This window comes from Eublepharis macularius, chromosome 2 (genome assembly GCF_028583425.1).
Source record: "Eublepharis macularius isolate TG4126 chromosome 2, MPM_Emac_v1.0, whole genome shotgun sequence".
Lineage (NCBI taxonomy): Eukaryota > Metazoa > Chordata > Lepidosauria > Squamata > Eublepharidae > Eublepharis > Eublepharis macularius.
Window position 1 is genome coordinate 9930787 of NC_072791.1, and position 16311 is coordinate 9947097.

The 16311-nt window shown below is 45.5% G+C and overlaps 1 protein-coding gene across 1 annotated transcript in view; it reads right to left on the bottom strand.

Annotated features, from left to right (window-relative positions):
• Positions 1 to 16311, bottom strand: part of PELI2 (pellino E3 ubiquitin protein ligase family member 2) — a 126070-nt gene that overhangs the window by 80220 nt on the left and 29539 nt on the right. Inside the window, exon 3 of the mRNA XM_054971984.1 lies at positions 5208 to 5337. Within this exon, the coding sequence (XP_054827959.1) occupies positions 5208 to 5337 (130 nt within the window). The remainder of the gene's footprint in view (positions 1 to 5207; positions 5338 to 16311) is intronic.

A 16311-nucleotide genomic window follows, 5' to 3' on the forward strand; every position in this document is an offset into this window, starting at 1 on the left:
ATTCACGTAGTACATGGCAGTCGTGTTGTCCGTCTGCACCAAGACCTGACGATTTCTCAGCAGTGCTGTAAGAGACACAAGTGCGAAACGAATGGCCCTTAGTTCAAGCACATTGATATGGAGGGTCTTTTCCCTCTCAGACCAGACATCTTGCACAGACACATCACCACAGTAAGCCCCCCATCCCAACAGAGAGGCATCAGTGGTAACCGTGACGTCATGGTGCTGATACCCAAAGGGGGTCCCTTTAAACAAGTTGTCATCAGACAGCCACCAGTCCAAGGAGGAGAGGATGACCCTCGGGATAGAGAATTTGAGGGACGGAGGGTGCAGCAGAGCATCGTACCTCCGCACAAACCAGTTCTGGAGAGGGCGCATACGCAGCCTAGTGAAAGGCACCACAGAGGTGGCCGCTGCCATATGCCCTAGTAAGCACTGGATAGTGCGCACCGACTGGAATCGGTTCCTTTTAAACATGGACACCAGACCCTTTAGGGACCGAGCCCTCTCCAAGGGAAGCAGAGCCTTACCCTCCACAGAGTCTAACAGTGCACCAATGTAGGACACTTTGCAGTTGGGCACCAGCTTGGATTTCTCCAAGTTCACCAGGAGCCCCAGGCGTTGGCAAGTGCTAAGTACCAAGCCAATGTCCTGCACTAGCCTAGACTCCGATTCAGCCACGATGAGCCAGTCATCGAGGTATGGAAAGATGGTACAGCCCTCTTCCCGCAGGAAGGAAACCACAGGGGCCACACATTTCGTGAACACTCGTGGGGCAGTGGACAGGCCAAAGGGGAGCACCTTATACCGGAAAACCCTTTGCCGGTAAACAAAGCTCAGGTATTTCCTGTGCTCCTTCTGTATGCCCACGTGAAAGTATGCGTCTTTTAAGTCAAGAACCGCAAACCAATCTCCCTGTTTCAGCAAGGCGATCACAGCCGCCAACGTAACCATTTTGAATTTGGTCACCTTGAGGAAGGCATTAAGGCCCCTCAGATCTAAAATGGGACGTAAGCCCCTATCCTTCTTGGGGACCAGGAAGAACCTAGAGAAGAAACCCTGTAAAGAGTCCTCATAGGGCAATTCTTCCACAGCACCCTTGGCCAAGAGCGACACGATCTCCGCATCCAGCTCGGCCATAGTGTTATTGACAGCTGTCAGGGGTGAACTGCATATAGGCAGCTCAACAAACTCCAGCCCGTATCCCAGTTCAACAATCGTTAAGACCCATGAGTCAGATGTTATTGACTCCCACTCAGAGAGGAGTGGACTCAGTCTGTCCGAAAAGTTCGGGGATACGGCTGGCGTGACCCGTCAGTACTGCCTCCCGGCGCCCTGCTGATCTTTCTGCTGGGCCGGTTGTTGTGCCGGACGAGGCTTGAAGGGCCGACGCCTCCTCTGCTGTTGTGCGGGAGGGTAAGGCCGCTGCTGGTAGGCAGGATACTGTTGGTAGCCCGGCCGCTGTTGTTGGTATCTGCCCTGGTAATGGTAAGGGCCGGACCGGGGAGCGTACCGTGACCTGGAGGAGGGCTTGTCCGCTGGAGCCAGACCCAAAGACCGCGCCGTCTGCCTGTCCTCCTTTTTCTTCTTCAGGGTCTCGTCGGTGGACTTGGAGAACAGAGAGTCCCCTTCAAAGGGCATGCTCTCCACCCTGGAACGCACCTCTTGGGACAGGGCCGTCGACCGCAACCAAGAGTGGCGCCTGAGGACCACCGCCGACGCCATCCCTCTAGCAGCAGTGTCAGCAGCATGGCTCCCAGCATTCATTTGCTGTTTAGACAGCCGGACAGCCTCTGTCTGCAGCAGGGACACCACAGCCTTCTGCTCAGGAGGGAGGTCTCGGGTATAGGACGCCAACTTCTCCCAGAGGTACAGTTGGTACCCTGCCATGATGGTTTGGTAGTTGGCAATCCTCAGACCCAGCGAAGCTACAATGTACTGGCGCCTGCCCATGGCATCCAGCTTCTTGCCCTCTTTATCGGCAGGCACCGAGGAGTGACCCGATCGTCAGGGGTTGAACTCCTCTGTGACCAAGGAGGAAGGTGGAGGGTGCTTCACCAACGCCGGCCAGGTGCCCTGCTTGATCTTGTAAAGCTGCTCGATGCGCTTGGATGTTGGAGGTTGATCACAGGGCACCTGCCACACCTTCTCCACAATCTCCTCAATACCCTCGAGCATGGGGAAGCCAACGGACGCCGGATTATCCCCATAGATACGCTTGAGGAGCTTGTCCTTGGTCTGGGGGACTGCTGAAGAGATATCCATCTCGAGAGCCTTGGCCATCCTTGCCATCTGGTCGGCGTAGATGCGGAGGTCCTCGAATGGCGAGTCCGCAGATGGCACTAGCTCCTCAGCTGGCGATGGTTCGGACCAGGACTCCGACTGGTAGCCAAACTCTCCACTTCCTCCTCATCGGAACCGAGCTTGGATTCCTGAGCCCGGAGTGGAGGGGGAGCCCACGCCGACCTTGATGTCGAAGGCCTCGGTTCCGACACGGAGAAGCCCGCAGGTGCCCCCTCCCATTGGCAACGGTATGGCGAGGGGAGGTAGGAAGCCTGTCGATGCCGGGACGCAGTGGACCGGACTGATCGGACACTGTCCCCGGAACCATGCCGCTCACGACCGACCGGAGGTGGAGACGGACGGACAGGCGACGGACGGCTCCGACGAGGAGACGGGCTCGGTTCCAGCCTCGGCGACCGAAGGGCAGGCGATGGTCGGCTCCAACGGTGCGGGCTCAGCTCCGGCCCCGACGAGAATTCTGCGGGCACCGTCTCGAAGGCCATCGGATCCGGCACCGGCACGGAGATGCCTTCTGGCTCAGGGGAGCCCAGATGAGGGGAAGGCGTGTGAGGAAGCACGATGACCTCCTCCTGAGGAGCGGGATGCGGCGACCGATGATGCTTGGTCTTCTTCTTCTTTGGTGAAGCCCTGGCAAATCTTACAGGCCGACACGTTATGGGTCTCCCCCAAACAAAACAGGCACAGTTCATGGCCATCGGTCTTGGCCATTTTCGTGTGGCATTGGAGGCAATGCTTAAAGAGAGCCTTTGAGGCCATCTTCAGGGGCACGCGAAAGGAAGGTCAAAAACAGTCCGAGTCAAATTACCGAGTCCACAACAAAGTCCAAAACGAGATCCGAAGAATAGTCGAGGTCACGAAGTCCGAAGTCAAAAGCCAAGCAATCAGTCAGAATAAAGCACGAAGCACAAAAAAGCACAGAGCAACGAAGCTCACGTTCTCTCCAAGCGGCGGCAAGAAGAGAACTGAGGGAAGGGGCCGTTGGTCGCTGGAGGATCACGTGACCGTTTGGGCGGGAAAACGGTCGCTGAGGCGCACGACAAACGGCCCCTTCGGAGCCATGGAAGCTCTAGAAAATTCTCCGGCGGCTGGCCTGCGCCTGCGCAGTCCCCATGTGTGGAGGCACAGAAGAACGAAGATGAACTTTTTGATTTCTAAGGTGCCACAGAACTCAAATCCTGCTACAATATTCAATGACATCACTAGACATGAAATGTTTTCTGAGCTTCAACCTATTTGGCTTTTGGACTAGGTACGAAAGAAGACTGCACTTACACACAACTTTGGAATTACAGGCATGCTACCAGTGACCACACAAGCATACTACCAATGATGAAGAGGACTTCTTGGAAGATGCCAAGATCAATCCTTATCTTACAGCAAGAGGACTACTTGATTAGGTGATATGACATGAAAAATAAATATGCCTTACATTTGTCAAGGACAAAAATAGCTATAAATAGAATTTCCTGTTCCATTCAGTGATTAACAGGTTCAGAGTATGTATTCTGTGATGAGACCCCTCTGAATCTTGTTTCATTTTGATTATTATATGTGTGTGTTATGTGTCGTCAAGTCGCCTCTGACCTATGGCGACCCTATGAAAGACCTCCAAAATGTCCTATCGTTAAAAGACTTGCTCAGATCCTGCAAACTGGAGGACGTGGCTTCTTTTATTGAGTCCAGCCATCTCATTTTAGGTCTTCCTCTTTTCCGACTGCCTTCCACGTTTCCTAGCATTATTGACTTTTCCAGAGAATCTTGTCTTCTCATGATGTGACCAAAGTACGATAGCCTCAGTTTTGTCATTTTAGCTGCTAGGGAAAATTCCGGCTTGATCTGATCCAGAACCCACTTCATGCCAATCACAAAATAGGCCACATACAAATAAGACAGGGGGTTAAGCAGAATGGGGGCGGGGTTCCTAACATGCTTTAGCAGAGGGAAGATAGACGGTTTACTGGGGTGGAGGGGGGGGGGAGACCAGGAAGTTGTGGCGTTACAGAGAAAGCAGCCTGCTCAAGCCTGACAAGATTCCTGGAGAAGGAGAACTGGACATGTATATAGGAATTTCCAAACCCATTCCGCTCTGCAATTCTTCACAGCCTCATTAGCTTTCTTCTCATTCTTCCTTCGAATACAGGTCTTGACAAACTGCCTTTGGTTCTAGAAGCCAGCCTCAAAAATTTAGGAGCCAGGCTCATATTTCAGCCTTCAGGGTTATGTAAGGTCATGTTTTCTAATTATTGCTATTACAAAAAAATACATACTAGGCACCACAATGAAAGGAGCAGGCAACCTGGCTCCTGGGAGTTGTCAAGCCCTGTTCTAATAGCAAGTTTTATGACCTAATGCATGCAAAAAAAGAAGCAAAGAAAACCCAGCTGCAGATGAGGATGGGATTTCTGTACAACTAAAATCTCCACAAGCATGCAGAAGAATGAGTACACAAAACAAACAGACAAAATCCCTCAAAAGTGGCCTAACGGGGACAGAGCATGCTTCTTCTCTCTGAACAATGACAGGCGGGGGGCAGAGAAGGGAAGGAGAGAGCCAGAAGCAGGTGAAGAAATTGGTCTGCTCAAGTCCTCCCAGACTGAAGTGTACTGGAGAAGGAGATTTAGGCAGGTGGGGTGGGGGATCTCCCTTGCCTCAGGCAGGACTTTTAAATATAAAAATATGAATAAATCCCCCACTCCCGTTCTTTGCAGGCTCCCAGATTATAAATACTATAATCAACAACACTGACAAGCCAAGAAGATCTTCAGGGCTATCTTTCAATGTCAGAAGGATAATGAAATACAGAGAAGTATGAACAGATGGCAAACCAAAAAAAAAAAAAAATCACCAAGTCACCAAGTGCCGGGCCAGCATTATCTTCCAAACCCAGAGAGTCAGCCACTTACCTTGGAAGCTTGAGGTGTTGAAATCACATGAACCGTGCTGGGTTTGACCCCATTTGCTTTGGGTCGTTTATAGAGAGCAAACCTGCTTTTCCGGCGCCCTCTGTCACCGTTAGGAAGGGAGCCATTGTACCTAGGAAAAAACGCAAAAGCAGAAGTTATGTCAGGCAGTTTGGTAAAAGTGGAGAGAGCTGGAACTGAATCTAGCAAGTAAACATAAAATCGGCATAAGGCTTTAGATCCTACAGCAATAAAAGCTCACTTTTGAGACCTGATGAGTAAGTACCACTTTCAGTCCAAAGCATTTGAAGAACTGGCTGGGATTCATGGCTCTGTAGGTTACTGTTTAGTAAACTTCTTGATACAGCAACACATCTGTGTACTTCCCAAGTACTGCACACAAAATTTCTGCTAATCCAAAAGAAGCAGCAAGTGTTAGCTATTCCTAGTCAAAGAGGACTGCCCAGCTGAGTCGAGGGCATAGAGAACAACTGGCTGGAAAATGTTGAAACCAGCCAATGTTAACTATTACCTGGCAGCAAATATGCCCTTTTCAGAATGAACAAGTGAATTTTTGACACTTTTTTAAAAAAGTAGTATGATATGACTTGATTATCTGTACTTATTTCAGTCAAGCCTGAATTAGAGACTGAAACTGTGTGGCTGTCATGACGGACATCCTTCACCAGAATAGAGGCACAGGAGTATGAATGTATGGAGCCTCTAGGACCTGGTGGAATCCTTTGATACTATCTATGATGATCATTATGCACTGAAGGTTCTGTTCCCATCGGGTTGACCAGCACTAGAAGGTGATTCTGAAGAACAGAGAAACATTTATAAACTGGGGCTGGATGGGGGATTAAGCCATACATGCATATAATCCCAACTATAAAATCAAGTTACGAATTCACCCGATTGGCTTTGCATGTCAAATCAAAACCAAAGCTAAGATTCTTAATGATATGTCTCCTCTCACATGATGGAATCAACAATCTGATATGGAACCCAAAAGTAACAAAAACGTTAAGAACATCAGAAGAGCCCTGCTAGATCAGAACTGTGGTCCGTCTAGTCCTGCATACTGTCTCACACAGTAGCAGAACCGGTAGGAAAGAGCAAGAGTCCAGTAACACCTATAAAACTAACAACATTTGTGGTAGGGTATGAGATTTCGTGAGTCACAGCTCACTTCTGAAGACTCACGGAAGCTCATACCCTACCGCAGATTTTGTTTGTCTTAGAGGTGCTGCTGCTGCACCATCCATCCCCAGTTTATAAGTGTTTCTCTGTTCTTCCCTACTGCCATAGACAAGCATGGCTACCCAACTTCATCTAGTAACAGAACCAGTTACTCTGGAGGGCCAACAAACAGGGCATAGAGACCAAGGCATTCCCCTGGCACTGCCACCTAGCACTGATATTCAGAGGTTTACTGCCTCTGAATGTGGAGGTTCTCTTTAGTCACCATGGCTAGCAGCCACTGATAGACATGTCCTCCATGCATCTGTCTAATCTTATTTTAAAGACATCTGTGCCTGTGGCCATCACTACATCCTCTGGCAGCGAATTCTGCATTTTAGTCACTTGTTTTGTAAAGAAGCATTTCCTCTCGTCTGTGCTACTTCCCATCAGCTCCACCGGACGCCCTTGTGTGATAACAATGACTTCAATGGACAAGAATTAAATTCTGTTGAAATGTCTGAGTGGATATCCACAGTACTGTTCTTTGAGCACGCTAAAATTTGCATAACAAGAAGTCCAGTGCTTTTGTGGGGCTTTCTGAAGTTTAAACAACGCACATGCTATAGCACCATTATTTTTTTACAGAAATTATTCCATCAAAAATAATTTCCACACAACTATTACACTATACCTGATTATTTTCCTAATCAAATAATTCAGTTCAAGTACTTGTTGCTATCAGGACACAAAAATTAACACAAAGTACTTTTAAAGTTTGTTTACTACATATGTCAAAAAAGCATGCTAAATCAGTTTATGCTCTTTTAAGGGCATTTGATAGTCTTCTACAAAATTATCCAGTTCTAATTCCCCCCCCCCTGCAGAACCCACATCATGGCGCCCTAATAGTTAATCTACCCAGGGGTGCATGGCATAAATAAGTCACTCTACGGATTTGTTCCCGTGACACTTTCAGCAGCAAATCAGTGATCTCTGAGAGCTTTGCAATTTGTACTACTGCAACGTGATCACCAGGAACTTTACACTTTGCGCTATTGCACGGTGATCACCGGAAACTTTGAACGATTGCACAGTTATCACTGGGAATTTTGCACTATTTCATAGTGATCACTGGGAACTTTGTACTATTCCAGCCTATGTAATATGACAGACCAGATGCCATGGGAGCTGGAAGGGGAGAAGAGAATTTGAGCAGTACAGGAACCGCCCAAGAGCATAGCAGAAGTGGATCTACCTAAACTGCACTGTGCTGAAGGTCCTTCGTACAGAACTTGCAACTCAACACAGGAGCCTTTGAAGCTACACATTTCCTCCGCTACTACAGGACCTTATCAACTAGATTAACACAGGAAGTACTGTAAGCAAGCATTAGCCCTGCCCCAGCAAAGTCAATTTCATTAGTAATGCTCACATTTAAATCAGCTGTAATCAACCAAATGAAAACACAACTGCGCTACAGCCATATGGTGAGCCCATACCAATCGTCATATCCACTGAATAACATGAGTCAAGGCACTTCAGAGGCACTATAGACCTTGCTGCTTGTGGCACATTGGGAAATTTCCCAGTATGATAAATGACCAGGTTACCCAGCTTTGCGCTGTAAGAGGGCTACCATCCAACAGTTGGAACCACCCACTGCCATAAGCTCTGTCCCTCCACACCTCTCACATCCCAGTATCAAAATACAATGCTGCAACATGCGAACATTCTTTGCAGACCAGTCTAAAATATACTAGTCTTCATTTTATTGTTTTTCTTATAAATTGATCACAAACTTAGTATTTCTTCTCCATTTCCTGCCCCCATAATTAACAATGTGTATATATAAAGTCACCAAGTGACGGACCTTGGTCCATCACTTACGTTTCATCAGGGACTAAGAAATGAGACTCTCTAAAAAGTTGAACAAAATGGTGCTTCTCAATGAGCTACTGAAACACTGCAAAGAATGCCACTGTTCATGACACCTGAAATTCAAAACGGGACAAGTTGTCATGTTACCAAAACCACCATTTTCGTTGTTCAAGGGAAACCCTTTGCTTTGTGAAAAATCTTATGAAACTATCTACAACTGCTTTGATGGGAAATTCTTCAATTGTCCTATAAAATAACAGCAGCCTCAAATATGCAAACGAGATTCAACTTGCCAGAATCAATTTGATGTTCAACTCCACCAAAAACACATGAGGGTAAAGATTCATGCTCAGCTGCTTACAGAAAGACATCACAGAACAGCAGTCGAAATTAGCCAACACATGTTCTGTTCTGCTACAAAACCTTCCTAAAGAGAGCCAGTTTGGTGTAGTGGTTAGGAGCGCAGGACTCTAATCTGGAGAGCCGGGTTTGATTCCTCACTCCTCCGCTTGAAGCCAGCTGGGTGACCTTGGGCTAGTCACAGTTCTCTGGAGCTCCCTCAGCCCCACTCACCTCACAGGGTGTTTTGTTGTGGGGATAATAATGACATACTTTGTAAACTGCTCTGAGTGGGCATAAAGGGTGGTATATAAATCGAATGTTGTTGTTGTTATTAAGTAGCCTAGAAATGTAACAAAACGTTACATAGCTCACATACACACACATCCTTTAGCAAAATTGGTATTTATCCCAAATATTTTATTGTTATGCTGTGCAAATAAAGTAAACAAACAGTACCAGTTCCTCCCACACTTCAAAACAAACCACCCATGAAGATTTTTAACAAGTCAGGTCCATGTCTTCGGATCCAACTCGCCTTTCTCACAGCCCCACAGCAGCTGCAGGGAACAGCTTTTTAAAGGACTGCAGGGACCCAAATTCAACTCCAGACCACAGCATGGGAGGGGAGCTCTCACCTTCCAGCCGCACAATTTTTGAGCCAAAGGCCCTGGGGGGGGCAGATATTTCCCCCCATTTTGGAGAGTCACATACAAGGAATACTGCATGTGAAGTTCCAAAGTAAAGCTACAAACTCTCCCCGCTCTGGGCAGTTTGGGCTCAAGAAAAAGGCACGGAAGAGACAGGTGTTCCTCCCCCCCACCCCACCCCATGGTATCAAATTATATCAGGCCCATAAGGTCCTTTTAAAAAACAACTCCCCACAGTTTGTCAGGGCAATAAGAGGCCTTCCCTGGAAAGGCAAGCATCTTTACTTCCACATCATAATTTAATCCAGATGTATCGCATCACTCTGGCTTGCCCTAGTTCCACTTGTCTACATACTGGGCCAGAGTTCCATAAATTCTCTGAACACATTAATATGGAGGTTCAAGGAAAACATTTTAAACCTCCTATAATAATGCACTCTAAGGCTACCTTGCTACTACGCCTGCTTTATTTTCCAAACAAGCATCCTCTGTATTAAGTAACCAAACAGAAATGTTATTGCTCTCCACGGTCATTTATCATTGCAGCCCCCTGGAATTCCTATTGCTCCCCATTAGCCTCTAGAATCTACTTGAAAAGTCTTTATTCATGTTTATTTGTTGCTTTATATCGCTACAAGCTACCGAGACTTCAAAAGCTGGTTGCCTGGAAGGCCTGCAGCTGCTAGAAAGCCTGTAACATTTGTTCCTTTAGGGAAGGATTAAAAAAAAATAAACAACAACAACAACACATCCTCACGCTGGCTTTCATATGCTGTTAATACTGGAACGAAATCTAGTGGGTAGTTTAAAAATATTACTAATCACAGCGCAGTTCAATTATGCAAAGCTTTTTAAAAATTCTCAAGTATTTGAAGCAATGCCTAGCTATTTATCTTCATAGCAAGGGGACGCCCTGCTCAGCATTTCTGAAAATTAAATCATAGTTAGGCAGCAGATAAAAAGTGATGGAAGATCACAACGCCTTTCTGAACTCATAATTTACCCTGACATCTAAGAAACTACAACAGACCAATACGTGTAGATAAACATGGTATTCCATTAAGTCTCATGGATGAGGCACTTTATGGCCTCTCGCCTTCTACCTCTGAGCCAGTTCCTAAAGCATTTTGGGATTTCCCAAATCCCAAAATGTAGTCCATTTGCATATTAGATAGATCTAAATGCATCTTGTCCACTGCTTTGTTACTATCCATGCTGGTGAAATATTAGGAAAACTCCCAAGGAGAGGCATTTCCTGGTAGTAATCAGCTATACTGCCAGCTAATTTATTATAGCTAATTCAGAATATTCTTCTGTGGTTTCAACCAGTGGAACGCCAGTAGCATAAGAGTCTGCAGAAGGATGAACTGAGAGGACAAATAGATTCTCTGTCACTGAGGTTCTTTGAGAGGGACACCTGCACAGTTCTTCAGATGGTCTCTGTTTTGATCATGGAGCGAAAGCACAAGGTGCGTGCCTTCCCATGGCTGCCACAGGAGTCAGCAGAAGCAAGGAAGAAAGTAGGCTGAAAGTAGGTTGTGTGACTATGTCAATAGTTGTTACAGACTAGCAGCCTGTTTTTCTTCTTTGCACTCTCTCGACAGGCATGCATATGGGGAGACGGGCAGGCTGGAGGCAGGTACTGCTATATTCAGGAAGACAACCTAATAAGCTCTGGCAAAGGCTGTTACCATTCACTCTCATGTCCAAAGTGTATCATTTTTTTAAAAGTCTCCTGCCTTATGCGCAGGACAGGACACCAATGGAAAAGAGTAAAGTAGCATTATCTCTATATGTGTGAGGCAGCCTCTGCAATGCGTGAGAGGCATCGATTGCCAGGAGAGGATAACCTTTCTTGGGGTCATGACAGCAAAGAAAGATACTCTTTCAGAAAGTCCTAGTGAGAAATGGAGATATTGTGGGCCAGAACACATAAATTGCTGAATCTTCTTGCAAAACCTTGGATGCCAGCAGCCATATATTACAGGCAGAAAATTAACTGAAAGGTCTACGTTAAGTTGATTAGGATCAAAGGCATGATCCAGCTCAGAACAGGCAGTGGGATATCGTAAAGTGAATCTCTTGAAAAAGCAAGATTCCAGTCCAGTAGCACCCTGAAAACTAATAAGATTTTCAGGGTATAAGCTTTTAAGGGACAAAGCTCCCTTCGTATCTGATGAAGAGAGTTTTGACTCTCAAAAGCCAATACCTTGAAAGCTCTTCTTGATCTTCGAGGTGCTACTGGACTTGAATCTTCCTGTTCTACAGTAGATCAACACTGCTACCCACCTGAAAGTACCCTGGAAAAAGCATTTAGCCAGTGCATGAAGATAAACATAAAATATACTCCAAAGGAAGCTGATACAAAATTGCTGCTAAAGGAGCAAAATTGCTACAAAAAAGGAGGGTGAAACAAAATTGTTGCTAAATCAACTCAAAGAGTTAACTTTTAAAATGAAAGCTGAGGCTCACCCCAATTACTTGAGAATCTCTGCTCTCACTGCATTGTTTTATACTTGAGTAATACCATTTTCTTCATTGTATCACATTTGTTTCAGATAATCCTAGTCCTATCTCATTGCTTATTAGAGGTCTCATCCTGTTGACTGGCTCTGTCAATTTAAACTGCATGATCTGCCTTAGATCTTAGCAATAACGGTATCTAATTAGATTAATGCTGAATGTGCTGCCTGAGAACAGCATGGCTCCTTAACCTTTTTTAGTATGAAGGCACCTCTGGAATTCTGTGAGAGGGTGGTAGGTGCCACCACAAAACGATTGTTGCAGAAGATGGAGCCAAGCACAAAACAGGTGCCACAGGAAGCAAAGCCAAGCAAACATCAATGAGAGAGTGGAGTGGGGAATATAAACAAGAGAGAGAGAGAGAGAGAGAGAGAGAGAGAGAGAGAGAGCAACCCAAGGAGGGATAAAACACACAAAGAATATGGGGGGGGGATAACACACACACACATATACACAAGCAGCCAAGTGTGGATTGGGAAACATATTAAAACATAGTGTTTTAGTCCCTGTCCCCAAATCAATCTCTCTGTCCCAGTAGCTGAATAGGATTAGCATGATAAAGTCACTCTCTTGTCCTCAAAGGTGGGGCAATGAGTAAAGGGAAGAAGCTCTCGATTTGCTTTTGCTGAGTTCCATAGGCTACTGGAGACGGCAAGAGAGACAGAGATATGCCAAGGCAGGGAGTAAAATTGTGGTTTACTTCCTGCCTCAGAGTGTGTCTGTCTCCCCCCCTCTGCCCACCAGACAGTTGACTGGGGTACCATTACCATTGCTGTCCCAATACTTCTTCACCCCTACACATCAACTGACTGGGCTGTGCCACCATTGCTGCTGCCTGGGCACTCACTCCTCCCCACCTCTCCAGACAACTGACTGGGGCTCCAATTTTGTAGCCCCGGTGCTCCCCCTCTAGACAGCTGTTTGTGGGGTCACCACCCCAATCATCGCAGCTGATAAGTGGAGCTTGTTTACAGGATTCTTGATCCTTCTCCGGGGAGTGTTGGGGAGAATCCAGGCAAAAAGCCCCTTCTGGAAGGCAGTCAGTCACTGGTTCTACCTTCACAATGGCCCACCTACTTCCCTGAAATATATGGCAAGTGCCAGGGAAAGTTACTGTGGGTGCCACAAATAGGAAACACTGGCATAGGTGGATTGATGTGCTATTTCCCTTTATTCAGTTCCTAAGAAATGGCATCACCAAGGGCCAAAGAGTTCCAGCTAAGCTTTCAATCATTTCCCTTTGTGTCTCTATAGCATTCTAAATGAAATGAACAATCAATCTTTTACAAGTATCCACAGGAATGTATTCAAAAGAAAGTAAAGCCGGTGAGGCACAGATAGCACACAAAAACCATTCCAAAAGACAGTCATGCTATGATGAAACAGTCTAAAGGTAAATGTAGTCCCCTGTGCAAGCACCAAGTCATTACTGACCTATGGGGGGACGTCACAGCATGATGTTTTCTTGGCAGACGTTTAACGGGGTGGTTTGCCATTGCCTTCCCCAGTCATCTACACTTTACCCCCAGGAAACTGTGTACTCATTTTACCAATCTCAGAAGGATGGAAGGCTGAGTCAACCTTGAGCCGGCTCCCTGAACCTAACCCAAAAATGGCTGTTCCTGCAACAATACCAGTTGGAAAGAAGAAGGGAAAATTCCCTGCAGGAAGCAACAACACTCAATGTGCAAAATCTCTCTTATAATAATAAATATTTGATTTACAAAGTGCACGTGCCTCTTACTTCTTCAAACAGTGTTACAAATCCATTCATAACTACAATTCCTAAACATACAGTAATCCAAAGACGGCGCAGTATACAAATGGACTTAGGTTTGGTAGAAACTCAGCCCAGCTCTAGTCCTTCAAATACTTCCTTTAGTTAGTTTGTTCATTCTTCGCATGCTGTTATTTCAATCCCAGGTTCTTCCAGGTAGGTGATACCGTTCTCAATGTAAAGGGGAAAGAAGGACCGCCACGCTCAATCTGGGGCCGGCTACGAACACAGATTTCGTGCCACCTTCTTCAGGAGCGTGTCACACTCCCCCTCCGAGGAACCATCACCACTCTTGAGCGCAGGTCTAGCCATTGTCCAGGACGGGAGAGATATGAAGTGGTGATGGTTCCTCGGAGGGGGAGTGTGACACGCTCCTGAAGAAGGTGGCACGAAATCTGAGTTCGTAGCCGGCCCCAGATTGAGCGTGGCGGTCCTTCTTTCCCCTTTACATTGAGAACGGTATCACCTACCTGGAAGAACCTGGGATTGAAATAACAGCATGCGAAGAATGAACAAACTAACTAAAGGAAGTATTTGAAGGACTAGAGCTGGGCTGAGTTTCTACCAAACCTAAGTCCATTTGTATACTGCGCCGTCTTTGGATTATTGTATGTTTAGGAATTGTAGTTATGAATGGATTTGTAACACTGTTTGAAGAAGTAAGAGGCACGTGCACTTTGTAAATCAAATATTTATTATTATAAGAGAGATTTTGCACATTGAGTGTTGTTGCTTCCTGCAGGGAATTTTCCCTTCTTCTTTCCAACTGGCTACCTGAACCCGGCTTCCACCAGGATCAAACTCAGGTCGTGAGCAGAGCTTGGGCTGCAGTACTGCAGCTTACCACTCTGCGCCACAGGTGACCCCAAAATAATGTCCAGAATCCCCAAGAAGAGGCTCTTCCACTGACTCATTTTGGATTATTCCTCCTTTGAGGAAATACTACTTCCAAAAAGATATCCTTGTATAGCGCAGTCTAGAGATCCAGTCCCTCATACGTTTGAGGTAAAGCTGTTGCCTCGTCCAGAAAGATCTATGACCAGAAGCAGTAACCTGTCATCCATCTGATACCTCCATCTTGTGCATCTATAAAAGGAAAAAGCTTCCAGAGAAACTTCAAGAGACTGGTATCTTAATAAACTTGGTAAGCAGGACGAGACTCTACCCAGAAGAAAGCTCCTCTAGAAGGACTCCACCAGCAAGCTTCTCTGATCTTAACTGGGTTACGCATGGACGACGGCCCCTTTGATTAGCAAGTAGCTGATCACCATTCCAGGCAGGTCAGTAATTATACTGTTACAGAGCTTTATCCCACTCATTTAAAACAGGTACATGGAAACAGAGTCTCTTTGAGCAGCACATTAACCACCAAACCACAAGGTTGTATTGGATGATTATTCTGTCTAATCAGTCTCTACCAGGTCATCAGCCCTGTGACTGAAGAGAAGTCAGAAGTTTAATTATGCCAAGTGTCAACTGAAAACCTTATACTCCTGCTAAACATTGCTCAGTGTATGCTTTTTATTTAAAACAAGTGTAATCACTCTTGAAATGATTAAATATAAGAGAATCATGATGATACAAACAATTGCTACTATATGTCAATGAAATTAGAAATAAAAAAGCATATACCCTATGGAACAGCCTATCTGAGGAAGTCAGGAAAGCTCCCACTCTTGGCTTTCCACAAACAATGCAAAACTGAATTATTCAGGAAGGCTTTTTACTCAAATAGGAGGGCTGTACTGTAAGGAAGTGATCCCAAAGAGATGCATAAGTAAAGGGACTATAGATTTTACTGCTATGCACTGTCTATCGCTGTAAGTATGATCCTACTGGATAGTTTATATGTTATTTAATATGTCACTCTTGCTTGTGCTTTGTTTTAGCATGATGGCTCCTTTTAGGATTTTTTGCCACAATTCAAGTTATGGGTTTGGGTACAAAAACTTAAACAAGACATGAACAGCAGAAAGCTCTTATCTTTGTGTCATGGATGAACCTAATATTAAGGTATTGCATAGATTTTCTTTCTTGTTCTGGATTCTGTGTGGGCCAATACAACTGTTTACAACTTTCCCCTCATCTCTTTAAAAGCCTAAGGCTTTTAAAGTTAGTCATATTCAAATCCAAGGATGCAATTGCTCTACAGGTATTAAATTCCAGGGGCAGGGGAAACCTACTTCTAGGTGTCTCAGTGCAAAGACCTGTGTGTGACAAAGCAGACATCAATATTCAGTGCCTCATATTACATTTTCCAATAGCTTCAAACAAGGGGTATATTTCAATAGATTACACCGCCTCTTTAAAATGTAAGATGAGCCACAGTCCTGATGATAATCTTTCAACAGTGTCTCAGCTCCACATATAAATGATGCTGAGACATGATGATACTCAGTGCTCATTTTTTTGACTCTAGAACTATTTTTCCAAAGCTTTCTTGAACCTGATCACAGTTCAGAAGCAATATCAGATCATGAGGAATATACACAGCTGCCAAGAATACATATGGCCTGATTTTAGTTTCATTTCTATTCCCCTCCTGCCCCAAGTATTTAGGAGCATTATTGCCTGTGCCAAACCAGGGTTAGGACAGGACAGACAGACATACAGCTTTTTGGTTCCCTTCCCCATTCTGTATCTGGGAATTTGAAAACATAGGAGGTTTTTTAATTAGAGCTTGTATATTTGAACTCAAGTAAGTTCTACCCAAAGCATAACATTTCAAATAGAAAGGTGTGAACTGTCTCATAAC